This window comes from Rhinatrema bivittatum, chromosome 4 (genome assembly GCF_901001135.1).
Source record: "Rhinatrema bivittatum chromosome 4, aRhiBiv1.1, whole genome shotgun sequence".
In the NCBI taxonomy this organism is placed as follows: domain Eukaryota; kingdom Metazoa; phylum Chordata; class Amphibia; order Gymnophiona; family Rhinatrematidae; genus Rhinatrema; species Rhinatrema bivittatum.
This window is the reverse complement of record NC_042618.1, coordinates 40,880,289-40,902,312: the sequence shown is the minus strand read 5'-3', so window position 1 is coordinate 40,902,312 and position 22,024 is coordinate 40,880,289. Positions and strand designations below refer to the sequence as shown.

The window sequence follows — 22,024 nt, the reverse complement described above, 5'->3', positions numbered from 1 at the left end:
CGGGAATTGAAAAAAAAAGTTAGCTTGTATGTTAGGAAACGGTGCACTGAATTTCAGCACACAGTTTAACCCTCAGCTTTCTGCGTCAGCCCCGGAGGTAGAAAAGGGGATCTGTGGGCAGAACCAATGGTGGCCTCCACTTTCCAGCTACAATGAAAAAAAAAAAAAAAAGGGATCAAATTCAAAAAGGTTCCAAATCAGTGACAAAATGTACAGATCTGTAACCTGGCAAAAAATATCACCACTGACTGTGGGGTAACTCAGCATTGCCAAAAGCTTCCTGGTGCTGATGTTCCATAATCAAAGCCCAGTCCTTCTATAAACACTAGAAGCAGATCACCCCCACATGTAGTGAGAGCTAAACTCCTTTGCACAATCTGTGATGGACAGGCCTGGATTTATTATCAATAGGCACACTAGGCCTGTACCTAGGGCTTAGCAACAGGCTGGCTGAAGATTTGATGCCTTCCAGCTGTGCTGAGTCTTCTCTCAGCAGAGGACAGCCCCCTGCTTCCTGATCCAGCCTCACCCCTCCAGGCAGCAGGCAGAGAACAGGAGAGCCTGCAGCAAATATAGCAAAGTGGGATCATTGGGGGGGGGTACTAGGAGGGGCTGAGCAGAGATCATTGGAGGGCGGGAAGAAAGGCTGGGGGCTGAAAGAGAGATTGACTAGGGGACATATGTCTATGTATGAGGGAGGGGGGGGATTGTGTTTGTGTGTGCGTGAGGGAGAAGGGATTGGTGGAGGTGTGTAGGTGTGTGTGTTTGTCATACTGGGAGGGATATTAGAGAGGGGATGTAAGGAGCAACAGGACCAGGGCATGGTAGGAACACCTCCCTCCTTTCCCCCCCATCCACTGCAATTCAAATCCTTCTTCCCTTGATCCTGGATTCTTTCCCCCCCCAGATCCTAGAACCTCCCTTCCTTCCTACCTCTCCCCCCCCCCCACCTGATTCTGGAAACCACTTCCCAACCCTTTCTACTCCCTCCTCCCCCTGTCTCCCTGCCTCCCCCTGCCGAATCCTCTTCCCTTCTCACACTCCTCCCCCTTTCTCCTCACCCCGTTCCTGATCTTCCTCCCCATCCCAGAAGTCTCCTCCCTGTACTGTCACCTGAGATCACTTTTCTGCACCCAATAAAAATAAAATAAATTATACTGATAATTACAGTGTAAAACGACTTTATTTTTATCCTGTAATATAAAAGATGGGCATGTTTGCCAATTTGCTTCAGAATATTTTCATTTTTGCCGTGGAATCTCCCCCTGAGCTGCCACAGGAAACCGGGGGACTGCGCCTCTGCTTTAGACTCTCTGTGCCCTGTTGTCCCGGGGACAGGGGCGCTAGCTCCAACACTGCCTAGGGGTGCCAAAATCCTAAAATCCGTCACTGGTTATGGGCAAAGAGGCTTTACTCAATAGCTTTTTTTTTTTTGGACGTTTTCCATAATCTCATGTTTTGGAACATATTCTAGGTTTTGCAGGCATTAATGAGCACTGGTTAAGGAAGCCCCCTTGAATCCAACCCCGTGTGAATAAAGGAATCCATGTAGGTTGCATAGTCCCAGCAAGTAACCCTGGAAATGTGTCCAGTGACCGTTTGAACATAATCCATTTTCTTTTCTGCCGTACCTCTTTCCCTGGCAAACTACCTGGGAGTCAAGTACTCATATGAAAAATAGTCTTTTTTATGCAATGGCCACCTTCAAATCCTGCCCTTTTATCTTCTTGCTCACCTCCTTCCAGTCTGCCAAGACACCTGCCAAACAAGCAGGCCGATACAGTAAAGTCCGCGGGAGAGCGGGCGAATGCCCGCTCTCCCGGCGCACGCACCGGCCACTCGCCAGTGTGCGCGATGCAGTATTTAAATTAGGTCCGGCGGTGTCCCTAGCACCTCCTTTTTGACAGGAAAGGCAGCTGTCAGCGAGTTTGACAGCCGACGCTCAATTTTGCCGGCATCGGTTCTCGAGCCCGCTGACAGCCATGGGCTCGGAAACCGGACGCCGGCAAAATTGAGCGTCCGGTTTTCGGCCCGACAGCTGCGGGCCGAATTCAAAATTTTTTTTTTTTAACCTTTTTTTTACGCTTCGGGACCTCCGACTTAATATCGCCATGATATTAAGTCGGAGGGTGCACAGAAAAGCAGTTTTTACTGCTTTTCTGTGCACTTTCCCGGTGCCGGAAGAAATTAGCGCCTACCCAAAGGTCGGCGCTAATTTCTGAAAGTAAAATGTGCGGCTTGGCTGCACATTTTACTTTCTGTATACCGCACGCATACCTAATAGGGCCATACCTAATAGGGCATTTGCATGTTGAGGGCGCTATTAGGTGCCGCGGGTTGCACGCGCGTTTTTCTCCCCTTACTGAATAAGGGGTAAGGGAAAACGCGCGTCCAAGACCAGGCTAACAGTGCGCTCCATAACTGTATAGGCCTGAAGATTATTATGACCATGTGACAAACCCCATACCTCCAACCACCCCACCCCACGTCTCTTTGCCACACACCTTCCTCTTCCAACTGCCTCCGCTTGCCCCTTCGCTCTGATTCTGACTGACTTTTTCCATGATAAGATTCAAAAGCTTAAAACCTGGGCCCCTTCCTCCTTCCCTCACTTCCTTCACCTCCCCTTCATTTGGCCTTTGTCACACTTTCTTCCTTTTCTGAAATCAGAGGGGGGAGTTGCCTGTCTTCTTTCCCCTGACCCCGTTCCTCAGCTCTATCTTTTCTGTAGTCATCCTTCCCCTCCTCAGTCGATCACCTGCCACTGCCACTGTTCCCTCTTCCTTCAAGCAGCTCCTCAAAAAAAACAAAACGTTTATCTGACCCTACCTGTCCTGCTCTCACCCTCCTCCCTTTCATAGCCAAACCTCTTAAACATGCCATTCACCTTCAACGATTTATATTTTGAAGCCATTCTAGATCCACCACAGACCGGCTTTTGCCCTCTACAATCCACAGAAGCTGCTCTTGCCAAAGTGTCTTCCATACGGCCAAGATCAAGGGCCTTTACTCAGTCTTCACCCTCTTTGACCTGTGTCATCAGATCATCCTCAAAACACCTGGATACCTCCTTGTAAAGTGGGTGCTGAATCCAGCTATTGGAGGACCCACATATGCAGTACATCCTATAGGCCAGGGTATCCCAGACAGGCCCGGAGCCACCGGATGTGCAAACCGAGCAACTGAACGGGGCGACACACCCAGGGGGGTAGCGTAGGGAGCAGGGAGAGGCCCATGTGGCCACTGGTGGAGCCGATCCCACAGGTGGCCCGCACTCTACGATTCAGAAAAGGAAGCCCGACTTGCAGCTCCTCCTCATGTGCCTAGCCCCCACGGTATTAAACACTCGTGGTACTAGCACTTCCTGAATGCTCATCTCGCGGTGCAGGAGTTGAGCATACAGGAAGTGCTAGCACTGTGAGTGATGAGTACCACAGAGCTGGCACGGAGGAGGAGCGGAAATGATGTTCTCCTCCAACGATGGAGGCACAGGCTGGCAGCAGCACTGGAGGCCCTGCTTGCCGGGATTGCATGTGTATGATTGGAAGCCCTCCTAGAATGGGTGTTTGTGTGTGAGCGAATGGGAGCCTGTCTGGGGTGGATGGATAGGTGCGGGGTTTTTGTGTGTGTGTGCCCGTGCAAGGGAGCCTGGCTGGATGTGAACAGGAGTCTGCCTGGGATGTGGAGGTGTGAATGGGAGCCTGCCTGGACTGTGTGTGTGAAAAAGAGAGAGCGAATGGGAGGTGGGTGTGTGTGTGTTTGCTAGAGAGAGAGAGAACGGGAGCCTGCCTGGACTGTGTGTGTGAAAAAGAGAGAGCGAATGGGAGGTATGTGTGTGTGTGCTAGAGAGAGAGAGAACGGGAGCCTGCCTGGACTGTGTGTGTGAAAAAGAGAGAGCGAATGGGAGGTGGGTGTGTGTGTGTGTGTGCTAGAGAGAGAGAGAACGGGAGCCTGTCTGGATTTTGTGTGTGAAAGAACGTCAGCAGCTGAAATGAAGAGGAGGGCAGGGGGCTGCTGGTGGATCCCAACCAAAGAAGGGCTGGAGACACACGTGTGTGTGAGAGGGGGAGCATGTGTATGTGTGAGCACATGTTTATGCATGTGTGAGAGGAAGCATATGTGCACAAGTGCAAGGTGATACATATCAGGAAAAATAACCCTTGCTATAGTTACACGATGTTAGATTTCATATTAGGAGCTACCAGCCAGAAAAGAGATCTGGGCATCATAGTGGATAACATATTGAAATCGTCAGTTCAGTGTGCTGCAGCAGTCAAAAAAGCAAACAGAACGTTGGGAATTATTAGGAAGGGAATGGTGAATAAAACGGAAAATGTCATAATGCCTCTGTATCGCTCCATGGTGAGACCACACCTTGAATACTGTGTACAATTCTGGTCACCGCATCTCAAAAAAGATATAGTTGCAGAGGCGTGCTAAGGGGGTGGCGAGGGGGGGTGGTCCGCCCCAGGTGGCAACAGGGGGTGCCATTGCCAACGGCAGGAAGGTCCTGCGGCAGCACAGAATAGTGACGTGGCAGGGGAAACCCCTCCAGCAAAAGCAAGCAGCTGCAGTGGCAGAGGCCAGCGGCGCCGCCGGCATTTCCTGGAGCCGGCACGGCAGCAAAGAACAGGCCCAGCGTTGCCGCCGGCTTTCCAGGAGCTGGCGGCAGAAGAAGAGACCCTGTGGTGCTGCTGGCGGCCGAAGAAGGGAGAGACTGGCCCTTTGAGAGTTAGTGCCAGTGTATGAGAGTGTGTGTGTGTGTGTGTGTGTGTGTATGAATACACTAAATGAGGATGCTGTGTACTATGTAAATTGGGGTTACAATTAGCAATCCCAAAGGATTTACCTCCTGATGTGATTGACAACGTGCATATTACTGCCAGGGATATGCCACCCATTTGTGCAGACTGCTGGGTTATCATGGTCTTGATGGCCCTCTCTCTCATTAGGGAGGTGACACAGGAAGACAACCTTAACACGATTAAACGATTGATTACTAACAGGCCCACTCTCCCGACACGCGCACAGGCCACTCTTCTGGGCGCACGATTGAGAAAGCCCAGGTATGTAAAATAGGGCCCGCGGTAAATGGAGGCACTAGGGACACTAGCGCGTCCCTAGCGCCTCCTTTTTGACAGAAGCGGCGGCTGTCAGCGGGTTTGACAGCCGACGCTCAATTTTACTGGCATCAGTTCTCAAACCCGCTGACAGCCACGGGTTCGGGAAAACGGACGCCGGCTAAATTGAGCGTCCGTCTTCCAACCCGCGGGCCGATTTTTAATTTTTTTTTTTTTTTAATTTTTGATTTTTTTTTAAATTTTGGGGCCTTTGGCAGACGTTAATTTCTGAAAGTAAAATGTGCGGCTTGGCAAGTCTTGGGGGGGGGGTCAGGAGGGTGGGGGTTTATTCGTCAGTGATACGTTGCGGATTGCCAATACGTTGCAAACGAATGCACACCCCTAGATGAGAGTGAGGAGGGACAGATGATCAGTCGGGAGTTGTTAGAAGGGATTGGGAATGAAAGAATCAGCTGGGGGATGCGAAACGAGAGAGAAGTGATAAGAGCGTGGGCTGAGCTGTGGAAGTGAGAGGAGTTTGGGAATGTAAGAGGTTATATTAGCTGGAGGGACAGAGACTGACAGAGGGGGCACGCTGGAGGGGGAAGAGGCTTTCTTGAGCAGCTGGAGGTGGAGAGAGGGGATCACCTGGACTGTGGTGAGGGTGCCAGTGAAATGATTGTTGAAGGGGGACTGCACCTATGCTAACTTGCTTTGGTTGTCCTCTGGGGTCATGTGGATTTTCAGGTGCTGAAAGTTTGGGAAGCCCTGCTATATGCTTCTTATACCTGCAGCTACCATTCACAGTAAGCAACCTGGGAAAACAGTTTACATTTTGTATATGAACTGTATATTATTTTCCCCTCCTACCTGACAATGGTCCTTTTCTCATGGGCACGTCTGCTTTTTCTGCTGATCCTTCAGTTCCTCTTTGTTCAGTGTCAGGTTTTTTCAAGCTTTTAACACTTGCTTTTTGTTTCAAACTGGTTCTGTGACTTTCTGAGGCCTGAGGTTTCTTGTCTGGAAAACTCTGATCTTCTATTTCTTTCTCCGCAGGTGGGTTCCTGATACTTGTCCTGAAATAGGAAAAACGCTCCAGAAGGCTCCTCCTCCTGATTTTCTTTTCCTCGCTTCCCAGCTGCTCTTCCAAAGCCGGGCCATTGGTTTTGCAGGGGGCGCCTTCACTTCCAGGGCTTTTCTCCCCGGACTTCAGCTCTGCTGCAGGCATTGCTTCTCCATCTCTCCTGCTCTCATCCATTCTCATAACCTTGCAGTAAATGACTTATCTGGAAGAAAAGACAAAAATATGCCCACCTGTCCAGTACTGAAAAATAGAAATTACAACACACACAGTGCCCAATATTGGCTTCAAACTGCTTCAGGCTAAAAGAGCCAAATTAAATTATAGTAATGCTACTGCACAACTGCAGATATAGGTAATTTCTCACTGGGCAGCACAATACCGTGGACCCTTGACTTACGAACTCAATTGGTTCCAGAGGGCTGGTTGTAACTCAAGTTGGTTGTAAGTCAAGACTATTTTTTCCAGAAGAAATAATGGAAAAACCCATAATGCGTTCCGCACCTCCCAAAGCAGCCCTTAACCTAACATTTTCATAATTAAAAAGGGTTGTATAATGTGCGTAATTACCAGAAACACCTATGATTTTCCTAGAGTACTCACCAAAAAGTTATAAAATGTGCCTAGCCTACCAGAAACAACAATTTGACATCTTTGGCTTGCAGGAAGGGAGGAGGGGGAGGATTCCTCCCTCAGAGCACATCTCTGGCTCCCAAACACTCATTTCCCCCTCCCAGCATACTCATTCCTCCCCTCCTGATACCTCGCTGTAGCCAGCTGAGTGCTACACTCCCTTTCTGCTGCTGCACAGAAGCTTCCTTGGTCACCAGTGATGCTGTTGCTTACTGCAATGCCTTGCCGGGTCTGCCTATGTGCTCCTGTGAACATTTGCACCTCTGGGTGCGCCTGAGATGGACAGGCCTCATCGGTGGCAGCAGCAGCCAATCACTGCAACAGCAGAGCAGAAGTCCCACCCATCAAGCCCAAAAAACCGCGATTGACGGGAAAAAAACGCCCAATTAGAAGCAACCGCACGCACGAGCGGATACACATGGCCTTGGCCGGCATTCAGGTTGTAACTCAAGACTTTGGTTGTAACTCAAACCTAAAATTTTGGTTGTAACCCAAGTTTGTAAGTCAAGCCGGTTGTAACACGAGGGTCCACTGTAATTAGTTCTGGTTCAACAATTTAAGAATAATAAGGATTGGCCTGAGAACCAAGCCTTCAGAGAGGCAAAGAGCTGGCTGGATATGGAATGTGAGTTCCTAATGACAGGGTACGTTTTTATGTGCTGAAAGTGCACAAGGAGTAGAGTTAGGAGGCAAAACCTAAAACTGATGCTACCTCGTTCTGCAGTGTCCAAACAGAAGAGTATGATCAGCCGTGCACAGAGGGATGCAAAATGTACCCAGAGAGGATGACAGGATGCTGAATCTAAAGCAGCTGCCTGGCTCCAGGTGAAAAAAAAAGGACAGGGCAGACAGTCCTGAAGCTTCACTTCCTCTATTCAAAGCTTCTTTTATCGGTACTGAGAAACTTCCCAAGTGCTCTAAAACAGGAAATGGAAAAGCAGGATTAGTTCCCCTGTTTGGAGGCGGGCGATCACTGTGGACAGTCCCTTGGTTTCCAGAGGTAGAGCCAGCAGTGCTTGCATTGAATATTTTGGTATGATCTCATGCTTACTGTGTTGTTTTCCTAAGGGTTTCCTTATGGACCTTTGCGCCATTTGTTACACATCTCCCTATGGTGTGTTGGATACAGAGACAATATCTGTCTGTGCTCATCTGCATCCTAAATACCCCTTCCGCTCTTGGTAAAAAAAAAAAAAAAAGAATAACAGTGTTGATTTTGAACTCAAAATGTGCAAGTCTCCTTTATTACAATTCACAATAAGCACATTAGATACTGGTACAGGTGGAAAACGGACAAGTTATTCCTTCGATCCAAGCCCATCACCCAATTAACTTCAAAAGTCTGGTGTGATGGGAAAGGTTAGACCCCACCACATGGAACAGGCAGCGAAGGGTTAAAAACCTGTTCTAAAGAAGCTGGCTTAAGGGAAACGCTGTAGGTACTGCACAAGTTGCCCTACTAATAGGTGGGTGCAGGTAAGATTAGGAAAGTTCAATTTAAAAACAGATTCATCTGATTTTGGAATATCTGAGAGAGAGCGTCCAGACAAATCGGGGAGAATACAAGCTCTCGGCAAGCACAGTCAGTGGATTTTGCCCATTTGGAATGCGCAGGATTCTGGGAGTTATTATCTTAAATTTGACACCAAGAGGCTGATGAACAAAGCTGCTTAGAGTTTCCTAATATCCATCTCATGTATAAAAACTGCAAGCTGTGTGTACAAATTATATTTATATGCACCATTCCCCCTTCTTGGGCCTGATTTTCAAAAGAATTTACACACAGATGTGATCCTGTGTGCACTTCTATATGCACTAGAAAGAGGCTTTCCAGGGGGAGGAGCTGGGGCAGGGAAACCATTTACGTGCACACTTTCAATTTTCGAAAGTGTGAACATAAATCTACATGCACGCATTTATACCAGCCAATGAGAAGATGTCATGCTGCAGTCCATGCACACCTGATCAGTTTCAAAGCAGACTTAAGACTGAAAATTGCCCTCTTTATGCACAAAGTGGACTTTTTTGGGCTTCTCAAGTACAAAAGTTATGTGCTTAGTCTCCCTTGCACAAAACTTTATTTAAAATTCATTATTCACGAACTGCTGCGAAGCAAAATCAAGCAAACCAGCCCATGAATGACGATTTCTGTGGAAACCTGCATGCAAAAATGACTTCACAGGTTATAGGAAAATGATGTGCATAACTCTTCTGCAGGGCTCATTTGCATGAGTCCTTGTAGTAAAGTTATGTGTGGAAAATTGCAACTTCTGCATCAAAAACTGAGCAATTTAGTACATCAGCCTCCAAGTAAAGTCTCCGCAGACCTGAGTCTGTATGGAAGGTATAGAACTGATTGTCAAATAAGCTTGATAATAGTTTGTTTATTTATTTAGTCATTTTATATACTGTCGTTCCAAGTGAAGATCACAACAGTTTACAACATGACATACATATTTATAGATCGACATTGTACATTGACTTGATGTGAACATCTAACATACATATTATCGATCGACACATGCTTTGAATAATAATATAATCAGGGGTGGAATATAGTTGCAGGGATGTTCTAGTACTGTTAACTAAAGGTACCAGAGGGAAATAAGGTGGGTGGTTATAAAATATGTTTCAGTTTTATTTACTTGGATGTGGTTGGGATGTGATGAAGTATTTAGTTCAATTGTTAGGGTCTCGATGAATTTGTCCATCTTGGTGCAATCTCTGTGTCCAGAAGATATTAAGTTATGTTATAGGCATTTTGAAATAACCAAGTTTTTAGATCATGCTTGAATTCATTTGTTTCTGAGGTCAGTCATAGAGTCTAAGGAGTTGCGCATGAAGTGGACCCTTGGCCTAGGGCAGGGTTGGTCTGGCCCTCCGGTCAGACCCGGAGGGCACCTGCCATTAGGAAGTGGAGTACAGGCAGAGATGGTCATCGGTGGGCCTCGCAGGATTTCAGCAGAGACAGTTCGGAGTAGGCCCACCACCATAAGGATGCGTGGTCATTGTCCTAGGAAGAAGGCTGGAGGTCACGGGAGGCCAGCAAGAGGTGTCCATATGGAAAGCTGGGGTCGGTACCAAGAGATCAGTCCAGAATAGTTAGCCAAGGCAAGGTCGGGTTCCAGAAGGCAATCAGCGTAGTCAGGTCACAGGCATAGGTCCGGGCAGGCGGCAGACAAGGATGGTCGAGGAACAGGCAAAAGGTCAGTACCAGGAAGACAGTCCGGGGGTACTACCTTGCAAGGCAAGATGTGGAGACGTGGAGCTTGGAAGATGAGGAGACGTGGAGCTTGGAACTGAAGACACAAGGACGCTGGAACTGAGACGTGGAGCTTGGAACTGAAGACACAAGGACGCTGGAACTGAGACGTGGAGCTTGGAACTGAAGATACAAGGACGTTGGAACTGAAGGCATTTGGATCAGTAGCCACCACAGGGATCAACCAGAGTGAGTGTACTCCGGACCTGGGTCACAGCCACCACGGAAGCGGACGCCGGACGGAACGGAAGTCCCAGGAAGTAGTCAACCAGGACATGGGATCCAGAGCAAACAATGAATCAGGAGCAGTGGAACGACCCAATTCCAAGGCGAAGACTGAATGGCAACTGAGCCCTTTTGTAGGGCTAGGAGGTAACTTTCTGGGAAGAGCCTGCGGGAGGAGTCCCAGGGACCGCACCCTCACTGTGCCTTTAAATAGGGAAGAGAGTCACGGGCCTGCCCCTTGGGAGGAGCTGTAGCAGGGAGCACGACCCTGGATAGTGATGTCCCTGCTGTAGATGTGCAGAAGGAGCCAGAGGAGGGCCGTGGACAGGCCCTGAGGTAAGCGGCGGCGTCCAAGCTGCTGAAGATTCACCAAGGCGGCTCCAGCCGCAGGAGAGGTCGCGAAGCGCGAAGCACACCAAGTCACCAGCAGCTTCCTGCCGCGCTAGGGAAGGCCTGGCATGGCTCTTACTGTGCTGGCAAGATGGCGGCCGGGCTGCAAAGTCCCTGGCATCAGCGGCTCTTGCTGCGGGCAGGAGAAGGCAGCTGCAGCCTCACTGGGCCGCGGGATGGCAGCGACGTCAGCACCCCGCCGCAGAGGTAAGAGGCGGCTCGTGGCTCCAGCCACAGGCCACATCGCAACATAAGGTAGACAGTTCCATAATAATGGGTCTGCTATGGAGAACACACAGTCTCTCTTTTTTTTTTTTTTTTTTGAGCATTCTGTAAAGACAGCAAAGCTAGTAATCCTTTGTTTTGAGATCTTAATGATCTCTGTGGCTTGTATGTTTGTAGTGCTACACCTACCAGTCCAGAATTATTAGAATGGATGGAAGTATGTATTAATGTTAAGACTTTGTAATTGATTCAGGAATGTACAGGTAGCCAATGAAGAGCTATCAGTGAATGCGAGATGCGATTGAATTTTCTTGATCCAGTTAAGAGTATTGGGGCATTTTGTAGTAGCTGTAGTTATTTTTAGTAGACAGTTAAGTACTCTGAGTAGAAGTGAGTTACAGTAATCTAACTTTGAGAAAATGAGGGTTTGCAGGACCATGCGAAAGTCTGCATGAGGCAACAATGGTTTCAGTCTATGTAGTAAGCGCAGTTTAGCATAGCTTGATTTGATTAATTTGTTTATGTGCTTTTCCATTGTTAGGTTCTCGTCACTCTGTATTCCTAAGTCCCGTACTTGTCTGAGGATGTAATATTGAAGTTACCGAGGTCAAGTGTCAGCGGTGTCGTTATAGGTTGATTTCTTCTTAAGAGAATGGTTTCAGTTTTTTTTGTGTTTAGAGTTAGTTTAAGTTTGGAAAGTTCAAGTTGTATAGCCTTCATGTGTGTCGTAAGAGTCAGTGTTGTGTTTTCCATGGATTTGGTGCATGGTATGTAGAACTGTAAGTTGTTGGCATATAGGTAGAAGATGATTCCTAGAACAGATAGAACATTACATAGAAGAAGCATATAACTACTGAATAGAGTTGCTGAGAGTGCTGAACCCTGGGGGACACCTGTATCAATTGGGAAGGTGTCAGATATGTGGTTGCCCAGTTTGACTTGGAATGTTAATAACTTAATAACATTGCCGTCAATTCCGATTTTTCTCAGCTGATGGCAAGTAAGGTATGGTCAACAGTGTCAAAGGCTGCTGTTAGGTAAATTAGGACCAGGATATATGATTCATCATTATTAAAACCCCATAGTATGAGGTCCATTAAGGATATGAGTAAAGTCTTGGTTGAGCAATTTTTTTCTGAACCTAAATTGGTTTGGATGTAGAATGTGATGGTCATCTAGAAAGTCTTCTAGTTGAGATAATACAGCTTTCTGAAGAATGTTTTAGAGAAAGGGCAAGTTGGATATAGGTTAAAATTTTCCCAGTTGTCAGAACTGCTGGTATTATTATTAAGGTTAGGTTTTATCACTGCTTGTTTTGCCCTATTTGGGACTAAATCTTCCAAGAGTGATTGATTGATTAAGGATGTGATTGTTGGAGTGATAATGTTATGTATTAATTTTAAGGAGCTAGCTGGAATGGGGTCATGTGGTTGATTTGCAGGTTTTATTTTAGTAATGATTTGATTGATTTGAAGTTTAGATACTCTGTTGAAGGTGGTCCATTTAGCTGGTTCTTCATCATGTTCTATGGTAGGAGAGCAGGTTGAGAATTGAATTTTTAGCCTATTTATTTTTTCTAACAGATGATTGGCGCATTCATTGCAGGCATCCTTGTTTAGGTGTTTAATGACATCAAAGAGTAGTTTTGAGTTTAAAAATACCCCATGAATCTGTTTAGCGCAGTATTCTTTTTTCACATTGTTGATTAACACCTGGTACTGAGAAAGGAGTGATCTGTATTTTCCAAGTAATTCTGGAGTTGGGCTTTTCTGCCAAAGTTTCTCATATTTTTTCAATGATTGTTTAGAGCATCTTAATTCTTCATTGTACCATGGTTTCTTTTGTTTAGAGGTACATTGCTCTAATTGGATTTTTTTTGTTTGGATTGGGCTTAGGTTATCAGCAATTTCTTTAACCATGCTATCCCAGGCATCAAATGAAGCAGAGGCATTAGCATGGTTGAAATCCATTAGTTTGTTTTTTTATTGATTCTGCAAGTAAATTTGGCTCTATCTTATTGCTACTACCAAAAAAGGCAGATTTTATTTCTTTCTTTTCAGGAGTTCACCTAGATGAACACTGCATTAAGACTTGTGTAAGAGATATTTCTGTCCTGACAGCTGGAAAGCCAATCACAGTTAATCAGATTCCAAGCAGAGATAAGTTTCCATATGTGCATATTGTGGTTTTGCTTAAAGGACCAGTACTCAATATTTGGAATTGAGAAAGACTTATAAATGCCTTCAAAATGTAAACAAACTATTCATTGGTCTCTGATTGGGATCTTGAAGAAGCATCATGGCCAGTCGATAAAGGGTAACTTGCTACAACACCTAAAATAAAGTTCTAGCAATATTTAAACCATTGTCTTCTTGTGAATTGTTTATTCCAGTACTGAACACACAGACCCCTGGGAAGCCATGATTGTTAACTTTTCACTGGAATATGGAATGTTTGGGATAAGGATGTGCATGGCAAATGTTTTGTTTCAGTTTATTTTCATTTTTGAGTCATTATTCATATTTTCATTTTGTGGACTTTTTGAAATTTGTTTTATGTTTTTATTTGTTTCAGAAAATAGCATGTACTATTTGCAAATAATGCATACTATTTTCTAAAACGAATGTACTTGAACATTTTGGGGATTTTCAGGGGGTATCGTGAATTCATTTCAGGGTAAAATGAACCAAAATAAAAAATGCTCAGTTCAGTTGAAATTACATTTGTTTTAAAACAAATGCATGTCTATTGTGGGATAAATATTTCCAGAAATATCATTTACAAAATGCTTTTTTAAAAGAAATCATACAAGATAATTCAGCATCAGTATTTAAAGGATCACATGTTTATTTTGATTTTGAAAAGAAGAAAAGTAGAGTCCATAACAAGTATGCAAGATATACTCCTACAGGAAGGATAACTTTAAACATCACATGTGCGCCTTTATACGCGTGTACTTAGGCACATGTATTGTATTTTGTACATGCGTGAATATCTACCCTACATGATTGCGTACCTAAAAATATGCAGCATGTATTTTCAACATAGCCAGATAAGTTGAGAGAGAGAGAGAGAGAGAGAGAGAGAGAGAGAGAGAGAGAGAGAGAGACAGACTTCCTATAATGCCTATGCCCTAGACAGGTATTTGTATCCCTATGGGAGGGCCACCTAGTAACTCGAGGTGGGGATTAGGTATGAGCGTAGGGGGTTGTGGGCCACTTTCACATTCAACATGAGACCTACGGAAAGAACAGTGGTCTCTAGTGAAGATTTGCTGGCCGTTGGAGTGAGGAAACTCACTCCAAGAAGAGATTTGGGCAACGTTCTCTCAACCTAGCTTGTTGTTGCCCAGGTAGAGTGTCCATCAAGCTAGGTTGAGAGAACGTTGCCCAAATCGGCTGTTAGCGCGATTTGCGAATTTATCTCCTGCGGTAACTCCTTAGAAAATGACCCCCTAAGTAAGATAGCCGGATTACTAGCATTTGAAGACTTTTACTGCTACCTTACTTAGGCCTGGATTTATCAAAATGCATTAAATATCGCATGTGATAGGAAAACGGGTGTGTTTATGGTAATAGGCAGTTTATCACAATTTGCGCTAATACCTATGTGCCAGAATTGTTGTATTTCCTACATACAACCACTGGGGGGACCAGTTTAGTTTTAAGCTCCTGGACAGAGACTCTCTACCTGGGTAACATCAAGCTAGGTTGAGAGAACATTGCACAAATCTCATCTTTGGGTGTTTCCTCATTCCGAAGGTCATGAAATCTTCACAAGAGAGCACTGTTCTGTTCGTACGTCTCACTTTGAATGTCAACGTGGCCCCTAACCCCTACACCTCGAGTTACTAGGTGGGCCTCCTATAGAGATATAAATACCTACTTTGGTTTCACTATTGCCCTCATCCTATCACAAAAAAACCACAATCCAATTCATATGACCTTTCAAACCTAAGACCCATTTCTAATTTACCTTTTATTTAAAAAATTCTTGAGAAAGTAATAAACAATCAACTAACAGAGTATCTTGAGAAGCATAGTACCCTGTATCCGGCACAACATGGTTTCCGAAAATATTTTAATACTGAGACCCTTTTAACTTCACTACAAGATATTATTCTTAGAGGAGCCGATAACAGCCAAACTTACTTCCTAATCATGCTAGATATTTCAGCAGCCTTTGACACAGTTAATCATAAAATCCTCCTTGACAGACTAAACGAAATAGGCATCAAAGACTCCGCACTGAAATGGTTTAACTCCTACTTAAAAAATAGAACCTTCAAAGTAAAATTTCTTGATAACGAATCCCAACCAATCGATCTCCACTATGGAGTACCTCAGGGATCCTCACTATCCTTAACCCTTTTTAATATTTATATGCTCCCATTGTGCAGAATGTTATCAGGCCTCGGACTAACTCATTTTATCTATGCTGGCGACATTCAGATTCTAATACAGATCCAAAAATCTATTGACCAAACTCTTAAGCTCTGGGACATATACCAATCTGCCATTGAAAAAGTATTAACCCAAATGAATCTCTCCCATAACACTAATAAAACTGAAATACTATACATCTCACCCAAATTAAGCAAGACTAAAGAGCGTGAAATTCAAGAAGCAGCAAAAAATTAGCCCATCTCCCTGGAAGTACGAGATCTAGGGATCCTCACAGATTGCGAATTCTCTATGAAATTTTGCATTAAAAAAATCATAAACGATGGTTATTTTAATTTAAATATCCTCAAAAGATTAAAACCCCTCCTATTCCCAAAAGATTTTAGAACCGTTTTACAGGCACTTGTCCTGTCAAAATTAGACTACTGCAACTCACTATTTTTAGGCCTACCCGCAAATGTTACTAGACCTTTGCAACTCCTGCAAAATTCAGCAGCCAGACTTTTGACAGGAACTAGAAGATCCGAACATATCACCCCAATATTGAAGGAAATCCATTGGCTATCTGTCAAATACAGGGCCCATAATAAAATCTTGTCCCTAATTCATAAAACCCTTTACAATGAAAAAATTGAATGGCTAACTTCATCACTTCATTTCCACATCCCTTCTAGAATTACTAGATCAACCATTCCTTCCCCTAAAATTGCCCATCTAAATAACATAAGAGAAAGGACTATCTCCATTGCTGGACCCCAACTATGGAACTCTATTCCACAGGAACTACGATTAGAAGCAGATATCAAATTATTTAAAAAGGGCATTAAAACTTGGCTTTTTAAACAAGCCTTCCAAGAACTGTTAACAGAATGAGTTCAAACTACTGATGTTATACCAAGGTAATGAATATATTTTTGACTTTATCATCTTTGCTCTTACTATACTGTCTCTATAATTTATAAAATTTTTGGATTATTTAGCCTACTATTTTAATTTACTATTTTATGTACATTATGAAACTATGTAGCTACTTCCTTTCTTCTTTTGGAAATGCAAATATTTGTAAATGAATATTTGCGAACTACTTGAAGGAGAAGTCCATTACCTGCTATTAATTAAGTTGACTTAGAAATTAGCCACTGCTATTACTAGCAACGGTAACATGGAATAGACTTAGTTTTTGGGTAATTGCCAGGTTCTTGTGGCCTGGATTGGCCACTGTTGGAAACAGGATGCTGGGCTTGATGGACCCTTGGTCTGACCCAGTATGGCATGTTCTTATGTTCTTACTGTAAACTGATTTGATATGCTTGCATGAAAATTCGGTATATAAAATTTATTAAATAAATAAATAATGGCTAGGTGCTCTCTCTCTCTATAAATGACCCCCTTAGCCGGATAGGTAGCGCTATTTAAGACTTGTCTGGCTAAGTGTCAGTTCCCAACCTAAATGACACAGAAAACTAACACAATTTTGTCATGCCATTGTAGTGCACACTATTAGTAAAGTATACACTACTGTGAAAAATTACGAACATTATAAAAATACAGCACACATTAAAATGAATGAACTAAGCGCTATACATGGGAAAATGAATCGATAGAAAGGTCATAAACCCAAAATAAAATGAAATAACACGAAACAAACGTTTTTTTGTTTTCCAAACACACCCCTAGTCTGGGCTGTTCCACACCCATCAGCTTTTCAAACCTGGGCATCCCTTTTGCAAGCTATTTCTGCCTCGATTCTTTCTGGCCTCCCCTCCCCCCCCCTGGGAAGAGTTTGTATTAAGCATGAAGCAGTCGTTGACTGTTGCCAGCTTTGGGAATAGCTTTTCAGTAGTTACAGCTCAATTAAGAAACGACTCCTTGTTTTTCACAAGTCCTCACAGACTTTAATGTTGCCCTGCTTTTCTAAACTGTACTCTGTGGAGCCTGGAAAATGATGGATTTTTATGACAGCTGAAGTGACCTCTGCTGTGTTACTGTTAATAATTTGTTAATATTAAGGGGGAGGGGATGGGAGGAAAGGTAAGGAGAGGACACTATCACATTTTGCCCCGTATCAGTTAACTCTGACAAGACTAGCATTTGTAAATTACATCAATTCGCTGGAATGTCTCAGCGCTTAATTTCAGAGTTAAAAGCAACGGAGTGAATTTTCAAAGGGGTTTATGGGCGTAACATGTACGGGTGTATATTCTATTTTATAAAAGTCGAGAGTGGGTGCGTATTTTCCATGTCATGCGTACATTTTACATTACCGAGCTTATTTGTACATGTTTACACCTGCCAGTTAATTCGCACGGGGGAAATTGGACTTGCCTGTTGCCTGCGGCTATTGGGTGGGAGGTCTGGCTGAACTGGCAGGGGCTTCAGGTTGGACTGCTAGAGGATCTAGAGGAACTGGAGAAGGACTGGGTGAACTGGTGAAGGTATCGGCAAAGTAATGATTTCAAGTACAGGCGCAAGTATTTTCAAAACGTTATACGCGCATATTTTTGTATAAATCAGAATTATTACACACATGCGATATCATTTTTATGCACGTAAAATATATGCACGTATGTTTAATAAGTAAGTAGCAGAAGTATGCATTTTCTTGCATAGGAAGTATTTGTGCATACCAAAACATACACACATACTTTCAGAGCAGAAATATGTGGTATTACCCTTTCCCCTCGATGCTATCAAAAATTATTAGCAGCTAAATCCGAACTCTATAAACTGGACAATGCTCAATTGCTTTATGCTCTAGAACTCACCAAACAGGCCTATTATGAGGGTGGGGATAAGGCGGGGAGATTGTTGGCACGCAGTTTGAAAGCCAAGATGGCCCGTAATAATATTTCTAAAATTAAGAGCGCCCAGGGCACCATGCTGACAGCCTCCAAGGAGATACGGGAAGCGTTTTCTCGATTTTATGGTCACTTGTATCTAGCGGACGAGCAGATTTGTCAAGACCACATCCTACAGTATTTAAACGGGGTGTCCTTGCCAAGTCTCAACTCGGCCCAGCTCCAGGATTTAGACGCTCCCATTCTGGAAGCGGAAATCTTATCGGTTATAAAGACCCTCAAACCGGGTAAAGCCCCGGGCCTAGATGGCCTATCAGGTATCTACTACAAGAAGTGCGCTCATACGATAGCTGGCCCGTTGGCGCAATTCTTCAATAGCTTACGAGTAGAGGGTTCTATTGCTCCCCAGGCTAATGTGGCTGGTATCACAGTTTTACCTAAGCCAGGGAGGGATCCGACCCAATGTGCCTCCTACCGGCCCATCTCATTAATAAATGTTGATCTCAAGATCTTAGCGCGAATCCTGGCCCTCCGTCTCAATAAATATCTACCCTCCCTAATCCATAATGATCAAGTGGGGTTTGTTCCACATCGTATGGCCGCTGATAATATCCGTAAGGTCCTGGATCTCCTGTGGAGGGTCCATAAGACTAAGGAACCTGCAGTGCTGCTTTCCCTAGATGCTGAAAAAGCGTTTGATCTGGTGCACTGGCCCTTTTTATTCACTACCTTACAAACTATGGCATTTGGTCCACATTTTTTACAGTGGATCCAAAAGTTGTATGACCATCCGCAAGCGAGGGTTAAGGTAAATTCTGGGTATGGTCCCCCTTTTAGCATTGGTAGGGGTACTAGGCAGGGATGCCCCCTGTCACCCCTATTATTTGCTTTGTATTTGGAGCCACTTACTACCAGAATTCGCAATTCACCGGCAATTCGGGGAGTTGAAGTGGGGGGCGCTAGGTATAAATTGTCTTTATTCGCAGACGATGTTTTGTTGTTTTTGACAGACCCTCTGTCCTCCCTTCACGGGGTCAAGCAGGAGCTGGACGCCTTTAGTGCTGTGTCTGGCCTTAAGGTCAACCTTGACAAGTCCGAGTTGCTTAATATTAACCTGCCTGCGGAGACTGTGCAGCAGATCAAGGGCCGTTTTCCTTTTAAATGGGCCAAATCCCATATTAAATACTTAGGGGTGCGAATCTCATCTCATATACCGGACCTCTTCCAATTGAATTATTCACCTTTGGTGGATAAGATTACTATTGAAATGAGTCGCTGGAACCGCGGCTCTTATTCATGGCTCGGCAGAATTGCTATTGTTAAGATGACGGTCCTGCCGAAATTCTTATACATGTTTTCTTCCCTACCAGTGTACATCCCTTCGCCCACCCTTCGTCACTGGCAACGTAAGATTTTTGATTTTATATGGCGCCGACGCCCCCCCAGACTGCCCCGTACTCTTCTTCATATACCAAAACAGCAGGGAGGTATGGGAGTCCCACAATTACTGCGATATTACCAGGCGGCACAACTGCGGGCTCTTTTAGATGTTAATCGCACTACTTCCCCAAAGCAGTGGGCACGACTCGAGCAGGCTATGGTGGGCCCGATGGCGATCACTGCCATGCCGTGGCAGCCGCGCGATGTTTGGAGCCCTGTCCATTGCATTCCTTGGGCCTTGGAGACCACGTTGCGAGTCTGGGGGCAGACCCGCAAGTACCTTCTGGGGGATTTTACATATGCTTACCAAACGTCCATGGCTTTCAATAAGGGTTTCCCCTCGGGAAGCACTTCCCCTCATTTTAGCTGTTGGCGGGAGAAAGGGATTTTTACTATTGGACATTTTCTCTCACAAGGATCCTTACTCCCAATGGATCAATTGGCGCTTAAATATAATCTACCCCCTCTAAATTTTTTAGCCCATGCTCAAATTGCTCACTATATTCGTTCCCTGCAAAGGAAGGGCCTGCTTCGACCGGGCCGATCCATCATAGAGTCCTATTTTCTGTATAGTGATATTCTCAAGGGCGCTATTTCTAAACTCTACCAACTTTTTTTTCCTCAAGGCATTGAGCACTGCACCTTTGTCAAACAATGGGAGGTGGATTTACAAACGCAGTTGGGGGTTCCCACCTGGGGCGCCATTTTGAAGTTAGCTGGACAGTGCTCGATCTCTGCTAACCTCCAGGAAAACTGTTACAAAATGATCTACCGGTGGTATCTGACCCCAGACAAATTACATAAATTTTACCCTCATATTGAGGACAAATGTTGGCGTGATTGCGGTGCTGTGGGCACTTATTTGCATATTTGGTGGCACTGCCCTAAATTGGCTCCTTTATGGCGGGAGCTTTTTGCCTGGTTGGGTGGTCTATTGGACATAGTCCTGAGCCCTACTGTTACCACAGCACTGCTACAGGTTTTTCCTGACACTGTGCCCAAGAAGTATCATAGAGTCTGCGCTCAGGTGTTTGTAGCTGCCCGCAGCCTCATAGCGGCCAAATGGAAATCGGGGGACGTCCCCTCCCTTAAGGAGATCAAGGGGAAACTTCACCTGTATTATCGGTTGGCTTACTTGACAGCCTCCAGACACCACCGGCTTCCCTCCTTTACCGTTTCCTGGAAACCTTTTGCGCTTGCATTAGGCTTGACATAATCCTTTTTGACCTCTGGATTCGTTACTGGAAGGTGTTCATCCCAATCTCGGGCTGATTAGCTTCCTGTAGTATATACGTGTTTTGCCCTACTCCATTTTTCAGTGACTGATGCTCTGTACCACTTATGATATTAATTCCATAAATCGTTTTATGTTTGCAGTCTACTTTTTGGTATACTCACCGACCTGTGTAAGGTGCTCTGACGGTCTCTATGTTGAACTTTGCTACTCTGTCAGGGGGGAAGGGGTGGGGGGAGGGGGATAACGCTCAGGGGATTTCGTAGGGGTCAATGTACTCCTACCCTTTTGAGTTGTTCTACTGTTTGCTTCTTATGTGGCTGTGTATTTTGTTATAAATTGAATAAAAATTGTCAAATTCAAAAAAAAGAAATATGTGGTATTTTCACTGCAGTTTATAAAATACTAGCATTAACCTCTGCACATCCACTTATGCATGTAAATGCTGTACTGCAGATAGGTTTGAAAGTTTGGCTCAAAGTGACAATCAGCATACATAACCATTTTCAGAAATGTCGATTATAAATATGAAAAGTCAATAATAAATCAGAATCCAATCTAACTTTTCATTGTTGATGCTTTGTAACCCCCCCAGGGGCCACACTTGAGATGCTGCAGAGAACTCTCCGACTCAGTGCAGCTTCTTGGATCCAGATTCTGCTATGCGGAACAAGCTAACCTGTAGGATCCAAAATGATCACAGTCAGTCACTCCACACCAAATGCTGTGATCTTAAACAAAAAGGAAAGCTTACTGAAGGCAAAAATGTAGTCAGGTAGTACAAAATGCAAAAAAAAAAAAAAAAAAAGCAAACAGTTCACAAGCTCAAAATATAATCCTCATGCACCTTGAGCAAAGTGTAGTAAGAAAGCATGGACTTCCCTATGCTCCCGAAAGGTCTCTTTTCCCTCAGATACTTCCCAGACTCAGGAATCCTCCTGCTTGGATAGAGATTCCCCAAATACCCTGTTGGTAAAACATTGCATCCTCAACAAACTTCCTATTCCGCTGACCTAGGAGTATAAGGCCCCCTGGGAAGAGCTCTCAAAGCCCCTCCTGGAACTGAATCCCAACAGAAGACAGAAATGAGCGTCCCCTCTCCTGCTGGATTAGAAAGGCAGCCGAGCTCTTCATCCCCGGAGCCCTGAAAAGCACAGCCCCTTGGCTAACTCTCCTATGCTCCCTGGAAGAAACATAGAAACATGACAGCAGAAAAAAAGAGACTGTACGGCGCAGCCAGTCTGCCTATCCATCCAATTAATTCAGCCCTGTA

General features: G+C 44.7%; 1 protein-coding gene across 5 annotated transcripts in view; it reads right to left on the bottom strand.

Moving 5' to 3' along the window:
* EXOC3L4 (exocyst complex component 3 like 4) overlaps nucleotides 1-22,024 on the bottom strand; it is a 110,610-nt gene that overhangs the window by 65,497 nt on the left and 23,089 nt on the right. For all 5 annotated transcript variants that reach the window (XM_029597999.1, XM_029598002.1, XM_029598000.1 and 2 more), the window contains exon 2: nucleotides 5,931-6,346. In XM_029597999.1, coding sequence (XP_029453859.1) covers nucleotides 5,931-6,324 — 394 coding nt within the window. In that variant the 5' untranslated portion in view covers nucleotides 6,325-6,346. The remainder of the gene's footprint in view (nucleotides 1-5,930; nucleotides 6,347-22,024) is intronic.